Source organism: Balearica regulorum, chromosome 6, assembly GCF_011004875.1.
Source record: "Balearica regulorum gibbericeps isolate bBalReg1 chromosome 6, bBalReg1.pri, whole genome shotgun sequence".
NCBI classification, from domain to species: Eukaryota; Metazoa; Chordata; class Aves; order Gruiformes; family Gruidae; genus Balearica; species Balearica regulorum.
This window is the reverse complement of record NC_046189.1, coordinates 25,465,022-25,479,702: the sequence shown is the minus strand read 5'-3', so window position 1 is coordinate 25,479,702 and position 14,681 is coordinate 25,465,022. Positions and strand designations below refer to the sequence as shown.

Below are 14,681 nucleotides of genomic sequence, written 5' to 3'. Positions count from 1 at the left end.
CAGACGGGCTCCCAGCCCGTTTTTGGAGACATCAAGAGATGGAGGATCAACCGCTGCCCTTGGGAGCATGCCCCGATCGCTAATCACCCGCGGGAGCAAACCCAAGTGCCTCCGTCCTAGCTCCAAATTGCCTGGCTCCAGCTCCCGGTGCCTGGCTTGTGCTCTGCTGCTCTCCACGAGATTAAAGAGAGGCCTTCACTAACCAGCATTTTCTCCTTGTAAAGACCCTCACGCACTGTAATCAAGGCGCCTCTCAATTTTCTCCCTGATAAACTAGACGGAGCTCTTCCCTTCCAAGTCTCTCCATGCCGGGCTCTCTCCCCAGCCCTCAATTCATTCCTGCGACTCCGTGCTGATTGTCCGGCGTCTTTTTGGAAACCCAGACAGGGGAGTCGATCGCAGCATTCCCAACTCCCCGCAGCACGTCCCAAGGGACCCCAGCCCCTCGTGCTGCTACTTTTTGGAGCTAGCAAATGGAGTACAAAATTATCCGGGGGTTCTGAAATACCTGCCCAGAGACAACGAGATCATCCAGCCCACACTTCTGTTGCAGGAAGAGAGAGGAGACTGGGGTGAACAGCCAGATTTAGTGGTGGAGAGCTGCAAAACCGTGTTTGATGTTCCTCACTAACACAAGACCTAGGAGGCATCAGGAGGATCGATGGGGTGCCACGTTCAAACCAAAGGCAGCAGCTGCTCGCATCTCATGGCTCATTGCTGCAGGATGGTACGTGGGCCAAAAGCATCATCAGTGGGTTTATAAAGCAACGGGATGAATGCAGAGAGGACAGATTCGCTCAGGCAGACTGAACACACAACTGCATCTCTCTGCCAGCCTCTCCCCTGCGGCCGATGCTCAGACCTGGCTGCCAGGGAATGCAGAGGGGGAGCATCTTCCAAACCCTCCCATTCCCCGTCCGGTGCTCCGGCCCCAAGACACCGCTCCTGGGCTGTTCCCAGGACACACAGCACCAACTGCCCTCCCATCTTTTAAGTCTCTGCCAGATGAGCTCCCCATCAGCTGCTTTTGCACACCTTTGTGCAGGGTTGCGTTGCTCCCCTCCTGCCCATGCTACACCACCGAGCACTCCCCCCCCATGCCCCACACCCTACCAGATCTTGCAGGACTCTGAGTTTCAAGCCTGATGTTCATCTTTAGCAGATGTTGTTCAGCCACCCCTTGGACAAAGACGCACTTGGTCATCTCCCGATCCTGGCACATCTGCCTGCATCCTTCCAGCGACAGCACCGAAACATTTACTGACTGCTTCTGCCATGTCTGCTCCAGTATCAATCATTTTACCACCTCTGTCTACTAATAATTTTATCCCGTTGCTGGGAGCTTGGGGTTTTCTCCTGCTACAGTAAATAAAAGCCTTTCCTTCTGTCCGTCTCCATGATTTTTCCCTGATGTCTTTAGCCTCTGTTATCCATTTTCTACACTTCATAATTTCTAATTTATATTGATTGCTATCTACTCCCGCTCTCCCATTTGTTATAAACTGCTCTTTTATTTCTAATTGCTGCCTTCACTTTGCCGCTGAACCAGAACGGGCTCTCGGCCAGCACTGCCCTCTTTCTTGATTGTGGAATTGTGGCTTTTTGTGGCTTCTGAAATTCTTCTGAAAGAGCTCACCATTTTCATTCACATTTTTCTATCTAAATGTTTCCTCCAAGCTGATTTCACTCATAATTTTCCCCCTGCTTTGGGAAATTAGCCCTTTCAAAGCATGAAGGATATAAATTACTGTTTAGGAATGTCCTTTCTTTGCCCAGGGTGAATGTAATCTGGTCATGATCATAGGTCCCTAGGCAACCTCCAAGTTGCAGTCCAGCAGTGAATTCATCTCTATCCATCATAACCGAGGGAAACGCAAGTTGCCTGCGCTGGATGCAATGCCTCTCATATAAAAGGGGGATCACCTCTAATTTTTAGAAACTCTGCAGATGTTTTTTTGCTGGCTGTGCAAGAGCACCAGCGTGTGTCGCACAAAGCAATGTCCTCTCAAAGCCCATGTGACACCACAGACACCCTGGGTGCCTCCCTGGTCCCCAGCAGACACCACCACTCCCCAATCCTGCACCTTCACAGTGAGTACAGGAAGACTCAGAGGCATCCTGAGTCTTTTTGCCTCAATGGGCATCAATCATTTCCGGTCTTGCCACATTGGTTTGAATCATTTTTATGCTTCTGTGATTATTTCCAGTAATGAAAGAGGATCAGAGGAAAGAGTCTCTCCTTCCAGCCCCTGTTTCTCCAAAGCACATGTCTGATTTTAGAGCCAAGGGGAGAGCAGTGAGCACGGCACAGATAACAGGCTGAAAGGCACTTGTCCCCACAATGCATCACTGCAAAGCCACCCCTAAAAACAGCAGATGAACTGAACGGAGCAGATGGCTTCTCCTCATTCACTTGCTCCTTGCCTGCCATCAGCATTGGTGTTTCAGGTCCATGGCAAGCACGGGAGGTAGGTGAGGATGCCACAGCGATGGCAGGCTCCCACAGAGCAGCCAGCCCGGCTCCCACCCCCGGCAGCTCCCAGCAGCCAGGCAGTGACAAGAGGGTGACAAAACACGGTGCCACATCCCCACGCGGCCATACTAGATGTGCCCCCAGCTCTGCTCACCCTGCAGACCAGGTGCAAGGACACGAGGAGGGCCAAGGGGAGAGCCAGTGAGCATTACCCCTCTCCAGGCAAGTCCAGCCAACCCCATCCAGCCCAGCACACCTTGCACTGGCGCTGCTAGCTCTGGCTCCCCACCACCCATTTACTAAAGGAGGAAGAACTTGCACAACTCCTTACCTCAGCCATGAAGTTCTGCTGAAACGTCTCCTCCCAGAAGGGCTCCGTCCGCAGGCGGTCTGCAAGGGAGAGCAGGATCAGCTTGGGCAGGTCTGGCCAGACCTCCCCCCCAAGACGAGCAGGCTGCAGAGGAACAGCTCCAGCATGCTCATCCCAGAGCCAGCGGGAGACCCCAGCAGGTCCCTTGGGCTAGGGACTTGTCACCCAGTTAGCAGAAGGTGCAAGGACCACAGGGAAGTGGGGGAATAAGGTTGAGCCTGTTGATGCACACAGCAGCCAGGTAGCAGAGCCCACAGCCCATCCACACTTGTCCCAGCACCCTCCCACACAGAGGAGCAGGGGACAGTGGCAGGATGTGCTCAGCACCATTCCCAGCTTGAAGGAGCTGCCTGGGTCTGAGGACCATTCAGCCACACACCACGGGACAGGGGACTGCTTGTCTCCAGCTGCTTTTCTGGAGACAGCCTGTGTCCTCTTCCAGGGCAGGGACAAAACTCTGTTATGCCTCATTCTTCTCTGTGCCTCCTTCAAAGCACTAATTTTTCTGCATCATTGCTAAGATGTTGTCTGGAGCAGCACCTGGCCAGAGCTGGTGCAAAGCTTCCTCCCAGCTTCCTGCCCTGGAAAGCAACATCAGTCCATGGACCCAAACCGGGTCCAGCATCAGTCCCTGGACCCAAACTGAGTTGTCCTGGCTGCTCCGAGCCCTGCCGAGCTGGCATGCAGCAGGAGAGAGGAGATTGTGGCTGGCTGGCACAGCTCTAGTCAGCTGCAGGGCAGATCTAGGCTCCTGTGGTGGGGTACCTGCCACGGGACAGGGTCCGGACCACATCACCTTCCTGGCTATGATACCACAAGTCAGGGCTGGACTCCATCAGACCCCACATTCCAGGGGACCAAGGTTCCCATGGAAGGGCAGGTATCACCTCTGGCAGCGGGACAGAGCACAGCGCAAGCAAGGGATGACTGGAAAAACAGCACCCAGCCAACCTCCCTGGGTGAAGCACAACCCCCCCGGATGGTTCCCCCAGGCAGGTCCTAACCCACGTCCTACCCACGGGGGCTTCCTCCCACCCATTCCCCCGATCGGCAAGGCAGGCTGGGCGCTGGAGGGGGGCCCACACATACAGCTGCATTTCCTGTGACAGGGAGAGCCGAGAGCCCCTGGTTGCTCTCCAAATGCTCTGTGAGCTACGGCGCTTGGGAAGGGAGCCTGACACCACTGCGGGGCTGGCCCTCGCTGGCATCCCCGCCAGCTCCTGGGGAGCAGCCAGGTGCTCTCAGCAAAGCGGAGAGCCCCTTGGCGACTCCCCAACTCCTCCGGCTACCGGTCAAAGGCTGTTCCTCCCCCAGCTCTCCCCAGGGGCTGCTCCCCAGCCTCCTGGCTACTGTCTTGCTGCCAGAGTGGCTGAACATGAAACGCAAGCCTGGCTGGGTAATAGCCAGAGGGAGCAGAGCATGCCAGCCTCCTGCTAAGGAGGAAACTCGCTCCCTACTCGCTTCTCTCTCGGCCCTGGGCATCCCTCACCTCTGCTGAGAGCAGCCCCGCTCTCCCTGTAGTCTTCGATCTCAGCATCCTTCTGGAGCAGCAGGGAGGTCAGCTCTTGCACCTGGTCCTGCAGCGCCAGGCTCATCTGAATCAGGGGCCGCACGAGGTGACGGGATACCTAGGATAGAGAAGGGACACTCTAGGGAAGGTTCAGGGATGCACACAGCTGTCCCCAGAGAGGTCAAAGAAGGGCAGCCAGCACCTCAGGTCACACAGGGCTCCCCATGCTACCCTACGTCTCACCCAAATCCAGTGGGAAGTGGTCAAAAGACATGAACTGGGAGAAGGGAGGCAGGATGCTGTGGGACATGTCCCTCCATTCCAGCTCCATGCTTTCACAGCTGGGGAGAGCTTGGGTGGGAGAGCCTGATGGGGAGAGGGGTAGGCAATGCTCCACCTGCCATTTGGGGTGCAGCAGGAGGCAGAGAGCCCCCCATGCACCACCCAGACCCTCCCCACAGCTCTGCGCACCCCAAGGCATGTTTGTAAGCAAGAAACAAGCATAGCTGTGTGAAAAACCAGAAGGACCCGAGATGTCAAACTGCAACTCGAGGAACAGGAGAGACTTTTCCACGGAGGTGAGATCAAAAGCAGAAGGGATCCCTATGTGCAGGACTCACACAGGCTGCAGCTCCCCGTTGCAGCCCACAGCACTCACCCTTAGCTTATGGCCGTACAAGCCCTGTGCAGAGCTCTGGACTTGTCCCCTGCCCCATCACCTCCTGCAGCCCCTGGGAGGGTGTTTGGGATCGCCCTACTCTAGCACACCCCTTGACTTTGTGGCTGGGCTGAGCCCATGAGTGAGAGGGCAGCAAACCCAGCATCGCTCACAAAGCCTTCTCACTCCAGCAATGAGCCCCACGGTGGGCTCTGCGCTCTGCTCACCCCAAGGCACGAGAAACAGAGGTGATGGCCATCAGCCACCCAAGTGCTCAGAGGGCACCATCCGCTGCAGAGCTGGGATGCGTGGTTTGCCAGGTGGGCTCTGTGCCTGCCTCGAGCCCCTGGCCAGCTGCTGAGCTTAGCAGGGCAGAGCCGGTCCCCATTCCTGCATCCACACTGGCCACCCTCAGCTCCCCAACTGCTTCCCACCTCCTGGGGGCCTTGCAGAGAGTCACCAGAACTCCAAGCCAAGGGAGAGCTCGGGCTTTGCACCTTCTCAGCTCAGCCTCATGCTTCTTGCCCAGGGAGGGGCAGAAAGTCCCTAGGGTGAGCCAAGCTGGGACCCCGAGTTTATCTGCTCCCCAGTTCAACCTCGAAAGCGAGGACAGACACCCCCACAGCATTTAGGGAGCCCAGCTCTCCTCCCGGTGATGCCCAAGCACAGCCATTCGGGGGGGCAGAAGGGACGTGCCCCGCGGCAGGACCCGGGGGACCCGGCGGGAAGGCGATGTCGGGGATTTAGCGCGATGCCTCCCGCGGCCGCTCGCCCGCAGCGGAGCCGCAGGGCCCGGGCCCGGGGCTGCCGCCGGAGGCTCCGCCGAAGCCGTTAGCGGGTGCCGGGCGCCCTCTTGTGCGCGCTGGGCCGCAGGGCCCCGGGGTGCCGGGGGTGGCGGGGGCCGGCCCGAGCAGCCCCTGCCCCGCAGAGCCCACCCCGCCGGCCGGGGCTGCCGGCAGAGGTGCTGCCCCTGGGTGCTCAGCTTGCCGCACCGGGCTCCAGGGGCTGCTTCCCGAAACCCAAAGCGTTCGGCAGCCCCGTGGTAAGAGCAACTCCTTAAAGGCCGGGGAGACCCCGCTTTAGTTCCCCTGTCGCAACAGACCACCTGTGGGTCCTCTGGGGGTACCTGCTGCTCTGTGCCCTGCTTCACAGCAGGCACCAAAGGAGAAGCACATCGCTGTGCTGTGCTGGGGTGCTGGCAGGGCGTCATCCCAAACTGGACATGTCCCTGCTGCCCTGGCAGGAGCATGTGCTGGGCCGCCCCTGCCTCGCTGCAGGGCACCAACCAAGGTGCCAAAGCCTCAATGGGAAGAAATGGGCACAGTCAACCTTGGGAGGAACAGCAGGCAAAGGCAGGCACCCCACAGCCACCAGCATGGCCCCAGACCACCCCAAAGCCTCTAAGCATTAGGAAACAGTTCTTAATTTTGGCTGTCCCCCCTCTCCAAAATCTCTGCAGCTTTGCTCACCATCTCCATGGGAGCAGGGCAGCAGTGGAAGTCCCAGTAGAGGGGCAGTCCCGAGAGCTCGCTCTTCACGTGCAGGCTGAGCCCACCAGCAGTGCGGTGGCAGGAGAAGGAGGTGGTGGCATCTGGCTCCCCTGTCAGCAAGGGGCGCATCAGGTTGCACAAGCGGTGCAGGAAGGAGGACACATGGACAGTCAGCCGCTTGTTCAGCTCCTGGGGAAAGGCAAGGTTAGGGGTGCAGTAACGCCCCGGGTAGCTCGGCACTGTGAAAAAAGCAGCAGAAACCCCAGCACATAAAGAGCCAAACTACTTCTGCTTGTCCCAGCGCTGCAAAAAGCCATCCCTGGGCCTTCGCTTCAGTCCCACGACTGGACATTCCCCACTGGTTCTCCTAGGCCAACTGAGCTTGGGAAGGCTCCTCCACCCTGCCGGCCCAGGAGGGTCTGGGTGGTGGGTAGGGTGCAATGGTCTCCACTAGCGCACCTGCCCTGCGTGTCACTACAAGCATCACAGGCTGGATAAGAGCTGTCACAGCTCAGCTCAACTGCCAGAGCTAGGAAATGGCGGCTGCTGCTGCGTGCCCACCCCTCCTGCCACCAGCCACTCAGCACAGCCACTCTGTGACAGAGGGACATGGCAGACAGGGGTAGCACATGGGAGCCTGGGCACACAGACTAGGGTGAGGGGATGAGGCATGGCCCCATGGGAGCCTGTGCCTGGCTATGAAGGTGAACAGGAGTCTCTCCACCATGGGTGGGAAGGCAGCTGTGTTTTAAGCTCCTCCTTAGCACGCTGGCCGTGGGAAAACCCACTGCCCATCCAGCCCACAAGTGAAATGAGTGTGCCAGCCTCAGCACGCAGTCCCAGTGAACACCTGGCTGCCCCAGGTGTGCTAAATAGCCTGGCCTACTCTCCCAGGACAGGGGTGGTCAGCCAACCGTGCTTGGGCAGAGCTGCCTGGGGACTTCCCAGGCCAGGCATTTGCACCAGAGCCCTGTCAGACCCAGCAGTCATTGTGTCACCAAGCAGTTTATGCTGGCACATCAGCTGCTACAAGGAGAAAAGAGATCCCTGGACTTTCCAGACACTCACCTTGGACCTTTGTCCCACAGCCTCGGCATCTGCACTCTCATACCAGACGCTGCTGAGGTCGGAGATCAGCAGGATGTAGCCAGTATCCCTGAAGCACGCTTTGGCAAGAAAAACAGACTCGCCAAAGCAAACAGAAGCCCAGGGCTGTGTCAGGAGGCTGTTTTCCAGCTCCTTGGAGCCCTCCATCTGCAAGAGAGCAATCAGTTCTCTGCCTCATCCCCCATCCAGGAAGACCCTAGTCCCTGGTCTGAGGAGTGGCCTCACAGGGACCCTCAGTCCCTGCCAGCCCCTCCACGCTGCCAGCCCTGAGGTGAGGATGCTCCACCAGCTTTGGTCACACACATTCCTGCACACGTATGCAGTTCTGCTGGGGTGGGCATTTTGGGGAGCTCTGTGCAGGGCAGTTCCTACCCCAGCTCACAATAAGCACCTCAAATGCACCAGCAGACACATGGCAGTGTAACTGCTGCCTCCCCAGTGTTATCCCGTGCTTGCTGCCATTAATACAGCTGGACCTCCACATCCAAATTAACATTTAAGCTGCCCCACTTGCACCAGGATGGGCAGCAGGATGCTTGCAGCCCTCCTGCTGCTCAGACATTCCGTCCCCGTTCTCCACGCGAGCCACGCGCTTTCCCCTGCCTGCACTGATGCCAGCAGAGCGCCGGCAGCAACCCATGCCACCCACAAGCACTGCTGCTTCCTGCTCCTCCCTGTGACAGGCTTCATGCCTGCCAAAACACTCAGGAACCCGGTGTCTCCGGGGTGCCTGCAGGACTGGGGCTCTCTGGAGACGCGGAGTTACCCGAGGGCAAAAGGAGCAGGCAGGCCAAAGGCTGTCGGGGCGAGGGGCTTTGCAGAGGCGAGCAATGCCGGGCCGGAGGCGAGGGCCAGACTACGGCTCCCAGCATGCTGCTCTCTTCCGCGGTGTGCGAGGGGCCGGGGCACGCCGGGATATGTAGCACCACGGGTCACCAAGATGGGGAAATGGCCACGGTCGTCACTTCCTCAGGGCCCAAGGAGCTACTGCTCCTGCTCCCTTACCTGCTGAGGAGGACGAGGACCCAAGCTGACGTGTCCTGCTCGAGCATCCCCAGTTGCCACAGGAAGTGCCACAGCCAAAATGCTGTGCAAAGCGATGCGGACTGAAATGCCTTAAGACTTTGTCTTGCGCTTGCTCCTGTTATGAAATCTGCTGGTACAAGCGCCCAGCTGGGGACAGCCCTCAGGCTGCAGGCACAGTTGGAGAGGCGGCAGCAGCCAGCGGCTCCTGTCCCTTGGCCCCAGGTTTATCCCTCGGCCCCAGCAGCTGCAGGGGACTTAGCTGCTGCACCCCAGTGAGCCCTGCATAGCTGGGGCTGGTGTGCCTGTGCCCCCCGTGCCCAGGGACTGAGCTCAAAAGACACCACAGAGCTGGGCTGTGCCAGCCTGCCGGGGACAAGGACACCACGCATCCCCATGCCCTCCAGCCTCCTCCACACTGAGCACAGCCCCATCCTTGCCCCAGGTACTGACTGTGCACTCCCAGCACCCACACATTGACTGTGATCCCCCACCTGCACCCCATGCATGGAGGCCATCCACCCTGCACCCACAAACTGCCACCCTGCACCCACAAACTTCCCCATGAGCTCTCCATTTTCACCCTATTCACACTCCCTCCCTCACCCCTTCTCCCTGCTGTGCAGGCTGCAGCCACCTTTGGCACGGCAGAGGGTTTGCGTCCCAAGGGAGTGCCGGGGAGGTCGGAGCAGACAAGGGCTTTTTAGGGTGCAGGACCCAGGCAGGGTGCAGGACAGTTTGGGGTGCACAGCCAGGTTGGGGTGCAGAAGAAGGTGGGACTTTGTGCGCAGCACCAGGTGGCCATGCCCTCCACGGTCACAGTCCTCAGGGGAGGGTAGGCTGGCATCTCCCAAGCAAATCCTGGCTGGAAAGGACTCCCCTGGAAAGGGCAGAGGTGGTTGAAGGGTTTTATAGCTCACTCCCAAGCAGGGAAATGAGGTTTGTGCTGGAAGTGGGGAAGCACAGGTCCCTCCAGTCCACAGGGGCTTTAGAAACAAGGAGCAAAGTGGCTTGCAAGCTGCCTTGGGGGCACAGCCTTGGTCCCCCATGAGGTGTCCCCATGCTGTGGGGTCAGGCCACCGTGTGCCATGCAGACATCTCTATCTCACTCGGCCTCCTGGAGGGCTGCAGCTCCCCTGAGCTGGGTTTGGGGAGCAGGTGCATCCCTTCCTCTGGGGCAGTGGTCCCCTCCTCAGGGGCACGGCTGCCCTCCTCCTCTTCCTCCTCCTTCTCCTCCTCCTCGGTCCCCGGGCAGAGGAAGCAGCAGGGGAAGGCTTTGCAGGAGGATGGCAGCAGTCTCCTCAGCCCAGCAGGGAGCCCATACACCTGGCTGGCTTCATCCCTCTCTCCACAGGGGTGGCGAGCACCTGCCCCAGCTTTCCACAGCACCATGTCAGAGAGCAGCCCTCGCTCCTCCGGGGTTCCTGCAACCAGGGCAGCGGGCAGTGAGATGGGACCCCCTTCCTCCGGCTGCACTGTCCCAGCTCACACCAGCCCCAGGACCCCCCAGCAGGGCTGTCTGGGGGCAGAGCTGGTGGTTCGGGGATGATCCCATGATCCCAGAGCAGGGTCTCATGCAGACATGCTGTAGCATCCCCTCACCTGAGACTGTGTTCTCCAGGAAAAATGACAAGAAGCCCGTTAAGAAGACAGGCACCATGAGCAGGGAAAGGAAGAGGAGGTCCAGGGGCACCCAGCCTGCAGGAGATGCCAGAATCACCCAGGACATCCCAGCCCAGCAGCAGGGAAGGGGCAGGAGCTGCTGTGGCAGACCCAGGGATTGAAGAGGGAGCTGCCTGCTGCCATGAGCTGCCATGGTGGTCACCACGCCACGGGGCCTGAGGCTTTGCCTTCCCTGGGGAATGTCCCTGCTACCTGTGGCCAGGTGAGCCGGAGCCATGCTGAGCCACCGCGGCACCAGCAGCGCCATGAACATGGTGAAGCCAACGATGAAGATGTTCCTTCCGGAATCAATGTCTGCGTACTGGAAGTAGGAGATCCCCGTGCCCACAGCCACGGCGTAGGTGACACAGAGCACCCCCCCTGCGAGGGGCAGGAGTCAGGCAGCACCGGGCAGGCTACAGACACCACAGCGCAGGGGAAGGGCAGAGTACCCACCATGAACTGCCAGCGGGATGCGGGTGAGCAGCCCTGCCAGCCTCGGGGACATGCCCAGCACCACGCACACCAGCGCGCTTACTTGCACTGAGAAGCGAGAGCCAGCCTGGTGGAAAGGAGGATGGAAAAGTGAGGATGGGGAGTGCCACCCCTCACTCTGCCCCCCCCCCCCCATAGTGCCATACAGACCTGCCTTTCCCAGCGCTGGCTCAGTGACAGCCTGGGTGCTACAGGTCCCCCCGTTTCCTGCTCCATTGCCTCCCCATCCCTTGCCGATCTTCCTCCCCCCACCCCGGTCATACCTGCGTGAGGCCGGTGGCGCAGGCGTTGGCGATGCTGGCAGCAGTGCCCCCTGGGGTGCCCAGCAGCCCAGCCAAGAGACTGCCCAGCCCTTCTGTGCAGAGCCCCCGGTTGCAGGCGTGGGGGGGCAGCCGGGGGGCTCGCAGCAGCCTCCCACACAGCACATAGCAGCCCATGGAGTTCGTGCTGCAAACAATGGCCATGGCGATGCCGACTGCCAGTGCCCGGGGGGTGAGCAGTGGCCATCCCCACTCGCCTGCAGCGGAGGGAGAAGGGACGGGTGACGGAGGCCCTGGCTGAAGGTAGATGGCCACACACAGCCCCTCCGTCCCCCACCTGCATAGGGGATGCGGAGCCAAGGGGTGTGGAAGGTGCTGTTGGCCCAGGACAGCTGTGCCACGGCCAGGTCCAGCGATTCCCAGGGGATGCGGAGGTGGCTGAGGATGGCACAGACAATGCAGACACCAGCAAATGGGAGCAGTACCTGCAAGGCAGCAAGGGGAACCTCAGCAGGGAATTCTTCTCCCCTGGCCAGCACCCTGCTTGCTGTACCCCAAACAGCAGGCCCTTGTCCTGTCACCTCTCCCAGGGAGCCATGCCACATTTCCCCTTCCCCCCACAGGGAGCATCCCAAGCTCTGCTGCTGCAACACCCTTGAGCACAGGTCCCCTGCGCTCCCCCAAGAGCGCCCACACCCCAGGAGCTGCACTGGGTCTTCCCCGTCTCTGCTCCCAGCACCCAATTCTGCTCCAGGGCCACTGGGTCCCACCTAACCACACATCAAAGAGCCAGGCTCGGAGAGAAGCCTGGGTGCAGCGGAGGAGCAGGGGCAGACAAACCATAGTACCGAGAATGTGCGCAGGGTGGGGACAGACAGCTCTGCGGACCCCCCCCGAGCTTGGGGCCAGGCACAGAAGGGCAGGCGGCAGGACCCCAGGTGCTGGGAGAAGGTGACAGCGAGGAACATGAGCCTAAGAGAGGGAGCACGGGTCACCACACAGCATCACGGTCATGGGGCCCCAAACATGTGCCGTGCACTGTGGGAATGTCCTGTTCCTGTCCCCGCGGTGGAGGGAAGCCCTGTGGGCTGCACACCGGCGTGGCCCCCGGGCTCACGTACAGCAAAGCTACCGCCCAGTTAGTGGAGCAGAAGAAAGTGGCCTCCTTGTATGCAGACAGCCCAATGATGGAGAAGCTGGGGGCCAGGACCATAGGCCCACAGCGCCGGGCTGCCCACCCACCCACGCCGGACATTCCCAGCACCAGCTGAACCAGCCCTGAAATCAGCACGGCTCCAGAGACCTGCGGAAAGAAAGGATGGGACCCATGGGGCAGGATACACAGAGAACAGCCCAACACCTCTCCTTGGCCACACTCCCATCTGCCCCAGTAGTATCACTTGCTCTCCATGCTCCAGCCCTGCTCACTCACCCCAAGCCCAGGGGAACACATGCACCCACGTGCACCACAACCCTCATTGCCTTTGCACATCCCCTTGTGTCCCCCATATTCATGGTAATCCACAGGAGGGCTGGGAAAGGGGCTGGGGGTGCAGGTAGTGACTGGAGTGCTGATGGAACAGAAGGATGGGGACCCCCAGCCCAGCGCAGGATCACCCACCTCTCGCAGTGAAGCAGTCCAGCTTCCTGCAACAGCACAGTGCGGCATGGGACATGTGCTGGCCACAGCTGTGCCTGCAAGGGAATTTCGGAAGGATGCTATGCATGTGGATGCTGAGCTCCTGGAGCTGGGTCCAAGAACACGCAGTGCAGGGGCTGCTGGCTGGAGAAGGGCCAGCCTACAAGCATCCCCATAAGCCCTGACCCAGGGTGGCAGCCCCAGGCATATTATAGGCCACAAACCTTGTGGTATGGCCCCAGAAACACGGCAGGTGTGCTCAGAGGTGAGTAGGGTGCTGTGCACCATCACCAGAGGGGCCAGCAGGCAGGACCCCATGCTATCTCTCATCCCTACCCAGTGCACCAGGCACCTCATCACCGCCATTCCCCTGGCACCGCCATTCCCCTGGCACCGCCATGGCCCCGGCCCCACGGGGTGCAGGCTCCAGGGCTGTGCTCACCGTTCCTGTCCATGCTGGCACCAAGGGACAGGTGGGAGCTCAGCACCATGGCAGGGACCAGGTACTCGAAGGATGGGATTTGAACCAGCGGCAGCCTGGAGAAGGGGACAGCAAGGGCACGTTAGGGAGGAAAGAGGGGACAGGGCTGCTCCCAAAGCCCTGGCTGCCAGAGGAGTGAGAGATGGGAAGTGGGGGAGGTGGGAACCCCAAAGGGGCAGGAAGGCACCCAATATCCCAAATGTGTCCTAGCACATCCCATGTGGCAGCACACGAGGTGTGCGCAGAGGTCAGGGGATTTGACAAAGCACATGCCCGGCCTCTGCATGGCCAGCACAGGCACCGGGTGACCTGGAGGAGCTGCGTTATGATGCTGAAGCAAGGAAGCCAGGAGCTAGGGGAAAGCACAGCAGTTTTGCTAGAGGGATGTGTGAGAGAGGAGGATGTAGTGATGGCGGGGAGGGGACAGCTGTACAGAGGTAATGGGCAAGGGATCCTTATAGAAAACCTGGTTCTCATGCCCTTCCCCCCCCCAGCAAAGCCTGTCCTCCCCCCAGCCTAGGAGGGGGCAGAAACGTGCCCTCCTGTGGTGTCACCCTTCTTTGGGTGACAGATGCATCCCCTTCATCCCCCTTGCTCACCGGCTCCCCAGGGTAGTCTGCAGCACCGTGGAGATGCCGCAGGCAAAGAGGCTGCGTGCCAGCAGCTCGCTGGTGGCCTGGGCGTGGGGCGGCTCCTTGGGCAGGGTGGGCAGGAGGAGGAGGTGGAAGATGCAGAGCAAGGAGGCCTGCACAGCCAGGTGCTGCGTGGGGAAGAGGATGGATGGTCACAACTCCCTGCAGCGCCCAGAGCTGCAGCCCCCCATGCCCAGCACCCCGGGTGGATGTGTGCTCACTGACACGCCCCGGGCAGCACCTGCCCCTGCCCAGCCATCCTGCCCACTTCCCGCCCACACACCCTGGCCAGAGCCCCAAGCACCCTTTGCCCAGCAGGATGCGGCCCCTGGCCTACCACCTGTGAGGATCCCAGCCCTCTACCCCATCACCCCATCTCTCTGGCTGCTCACTGTGGCCTCCCCTTACCTGAAGGGCTAAGCAACAACTCAGCATCCAGGAACACATCTTCTGCAGGGAGCAGGATGTGAGTGCAGGGCTCCGGGCACCAAGCACTCTGCGGTGGCCGCCATTCATGCTGCTGCCTCCCTGCACTGCTCCCAGTTTATGGTGTGGAGGGGGTGGGCAGGCTCCCACTTCCCCAAAGGGCTCCTCACAGCCTGCACACAGCTGAACTTCCACCTTCTGCAGGAGCTGCCCCAGGGTTAGCCATTAACTTGAGTTGGTGAGTAACCTGCCCTTGTGGCCAGGAATGCAAGTGTCACCCTGGGTTGTCACCACAAGGGCCAGGTGACAGCCACCCATGTCCAGGACACTGACACTGTTACAGTACCAACTGCCCACAGCTCAGGTCCCATCCCTGCCTCTTGTGGTCCATAGTACACACACCTCTGCTTTCACATGCTTGGAGCATCCCCACCAACAGCATCCTCCAGCTCCCC

General features: G+C 60.1%; 2 protein-coding genes across 3 annotated transcripts in view; both read right to left on the bottom strand.

Moving 5' to 3' along the window:
• The window catches only part of NHEJ1 (non-homologous end joining factor 1), a 44,758-nt gene extending 36,277 nt beyond the window's left edge, over window positions 1-8,481 (bottom strand). The window contains exons 1-5 of the mRNA XM_075756931.1: window positions 8,375-8,481; window positions 7,570-7,755; window positions 6,481-6,690; window positions 4,333-4,471; window positions 2,805-2,863 (exon numbers count right to left, since the gene is read on the bottom strand). Coding sequence (XP_075613046.1) covers window positions 2,805-2,863; window positions 4,333-4,471; window positions 6,481-6,690; window positions 7,570-7,755 — 594 coding nt within the window. The 5' untranslated portion in view covers window positions 8,375-8,481. The remainder of the gene's footprint in view (window positions 1-2,804; window positions 2,864-4,332; window positions 4,472-6,480; window positions 6,691-7,569; window positions 7,756-8,374) is intronic.
• Window positions 8,482-9,365: 884 nt separating this feature from the next.
• Window positions 9,366-14,380, bottom strand: SLC23A3 (solute carrier family 23 member 3). Of its 2 annotated transcripts, XM_075755759.1 has the most exons (12): window positions 14,209-14,380; window positions 13,768-13,928; window positions 13,130-13,224; window positions 12,670-12,743; window positions 12,170-12,351; window positions 11,897-12,020; window positions 11,386-11,533; window positions 11,052-11,305; window positions 10,750-10,855; window positions 10,507-10,674; window positions 10,234-10,329; window positions 9,366-10,055 (listed from the first exon to the last, which is right to left on the bottom strand). In XM_075755759.1, the coding sequence occupies exons 1-12, from the start codon at window positions 14,314-14,316 to the stop codon at window positions 9,703-9,705; spliced, it is 1,869 nt and encodes a 622-aa protein (XP_075611874.1). In that variant the 5' UTR covers window positions 14,317-14,380; the 3' UTR covers window positions 9,366-9,702. The 2 variants fall into 2 exon arrangements, with proteins under 2 accessions (XP_075611874.1, XP_075611875.1); XM_075755760.1 differs by lacking the exon at window positions 10,234-10,329.
• Window positions 14,381-14,681: the final 301 nt, after the last annotated feature.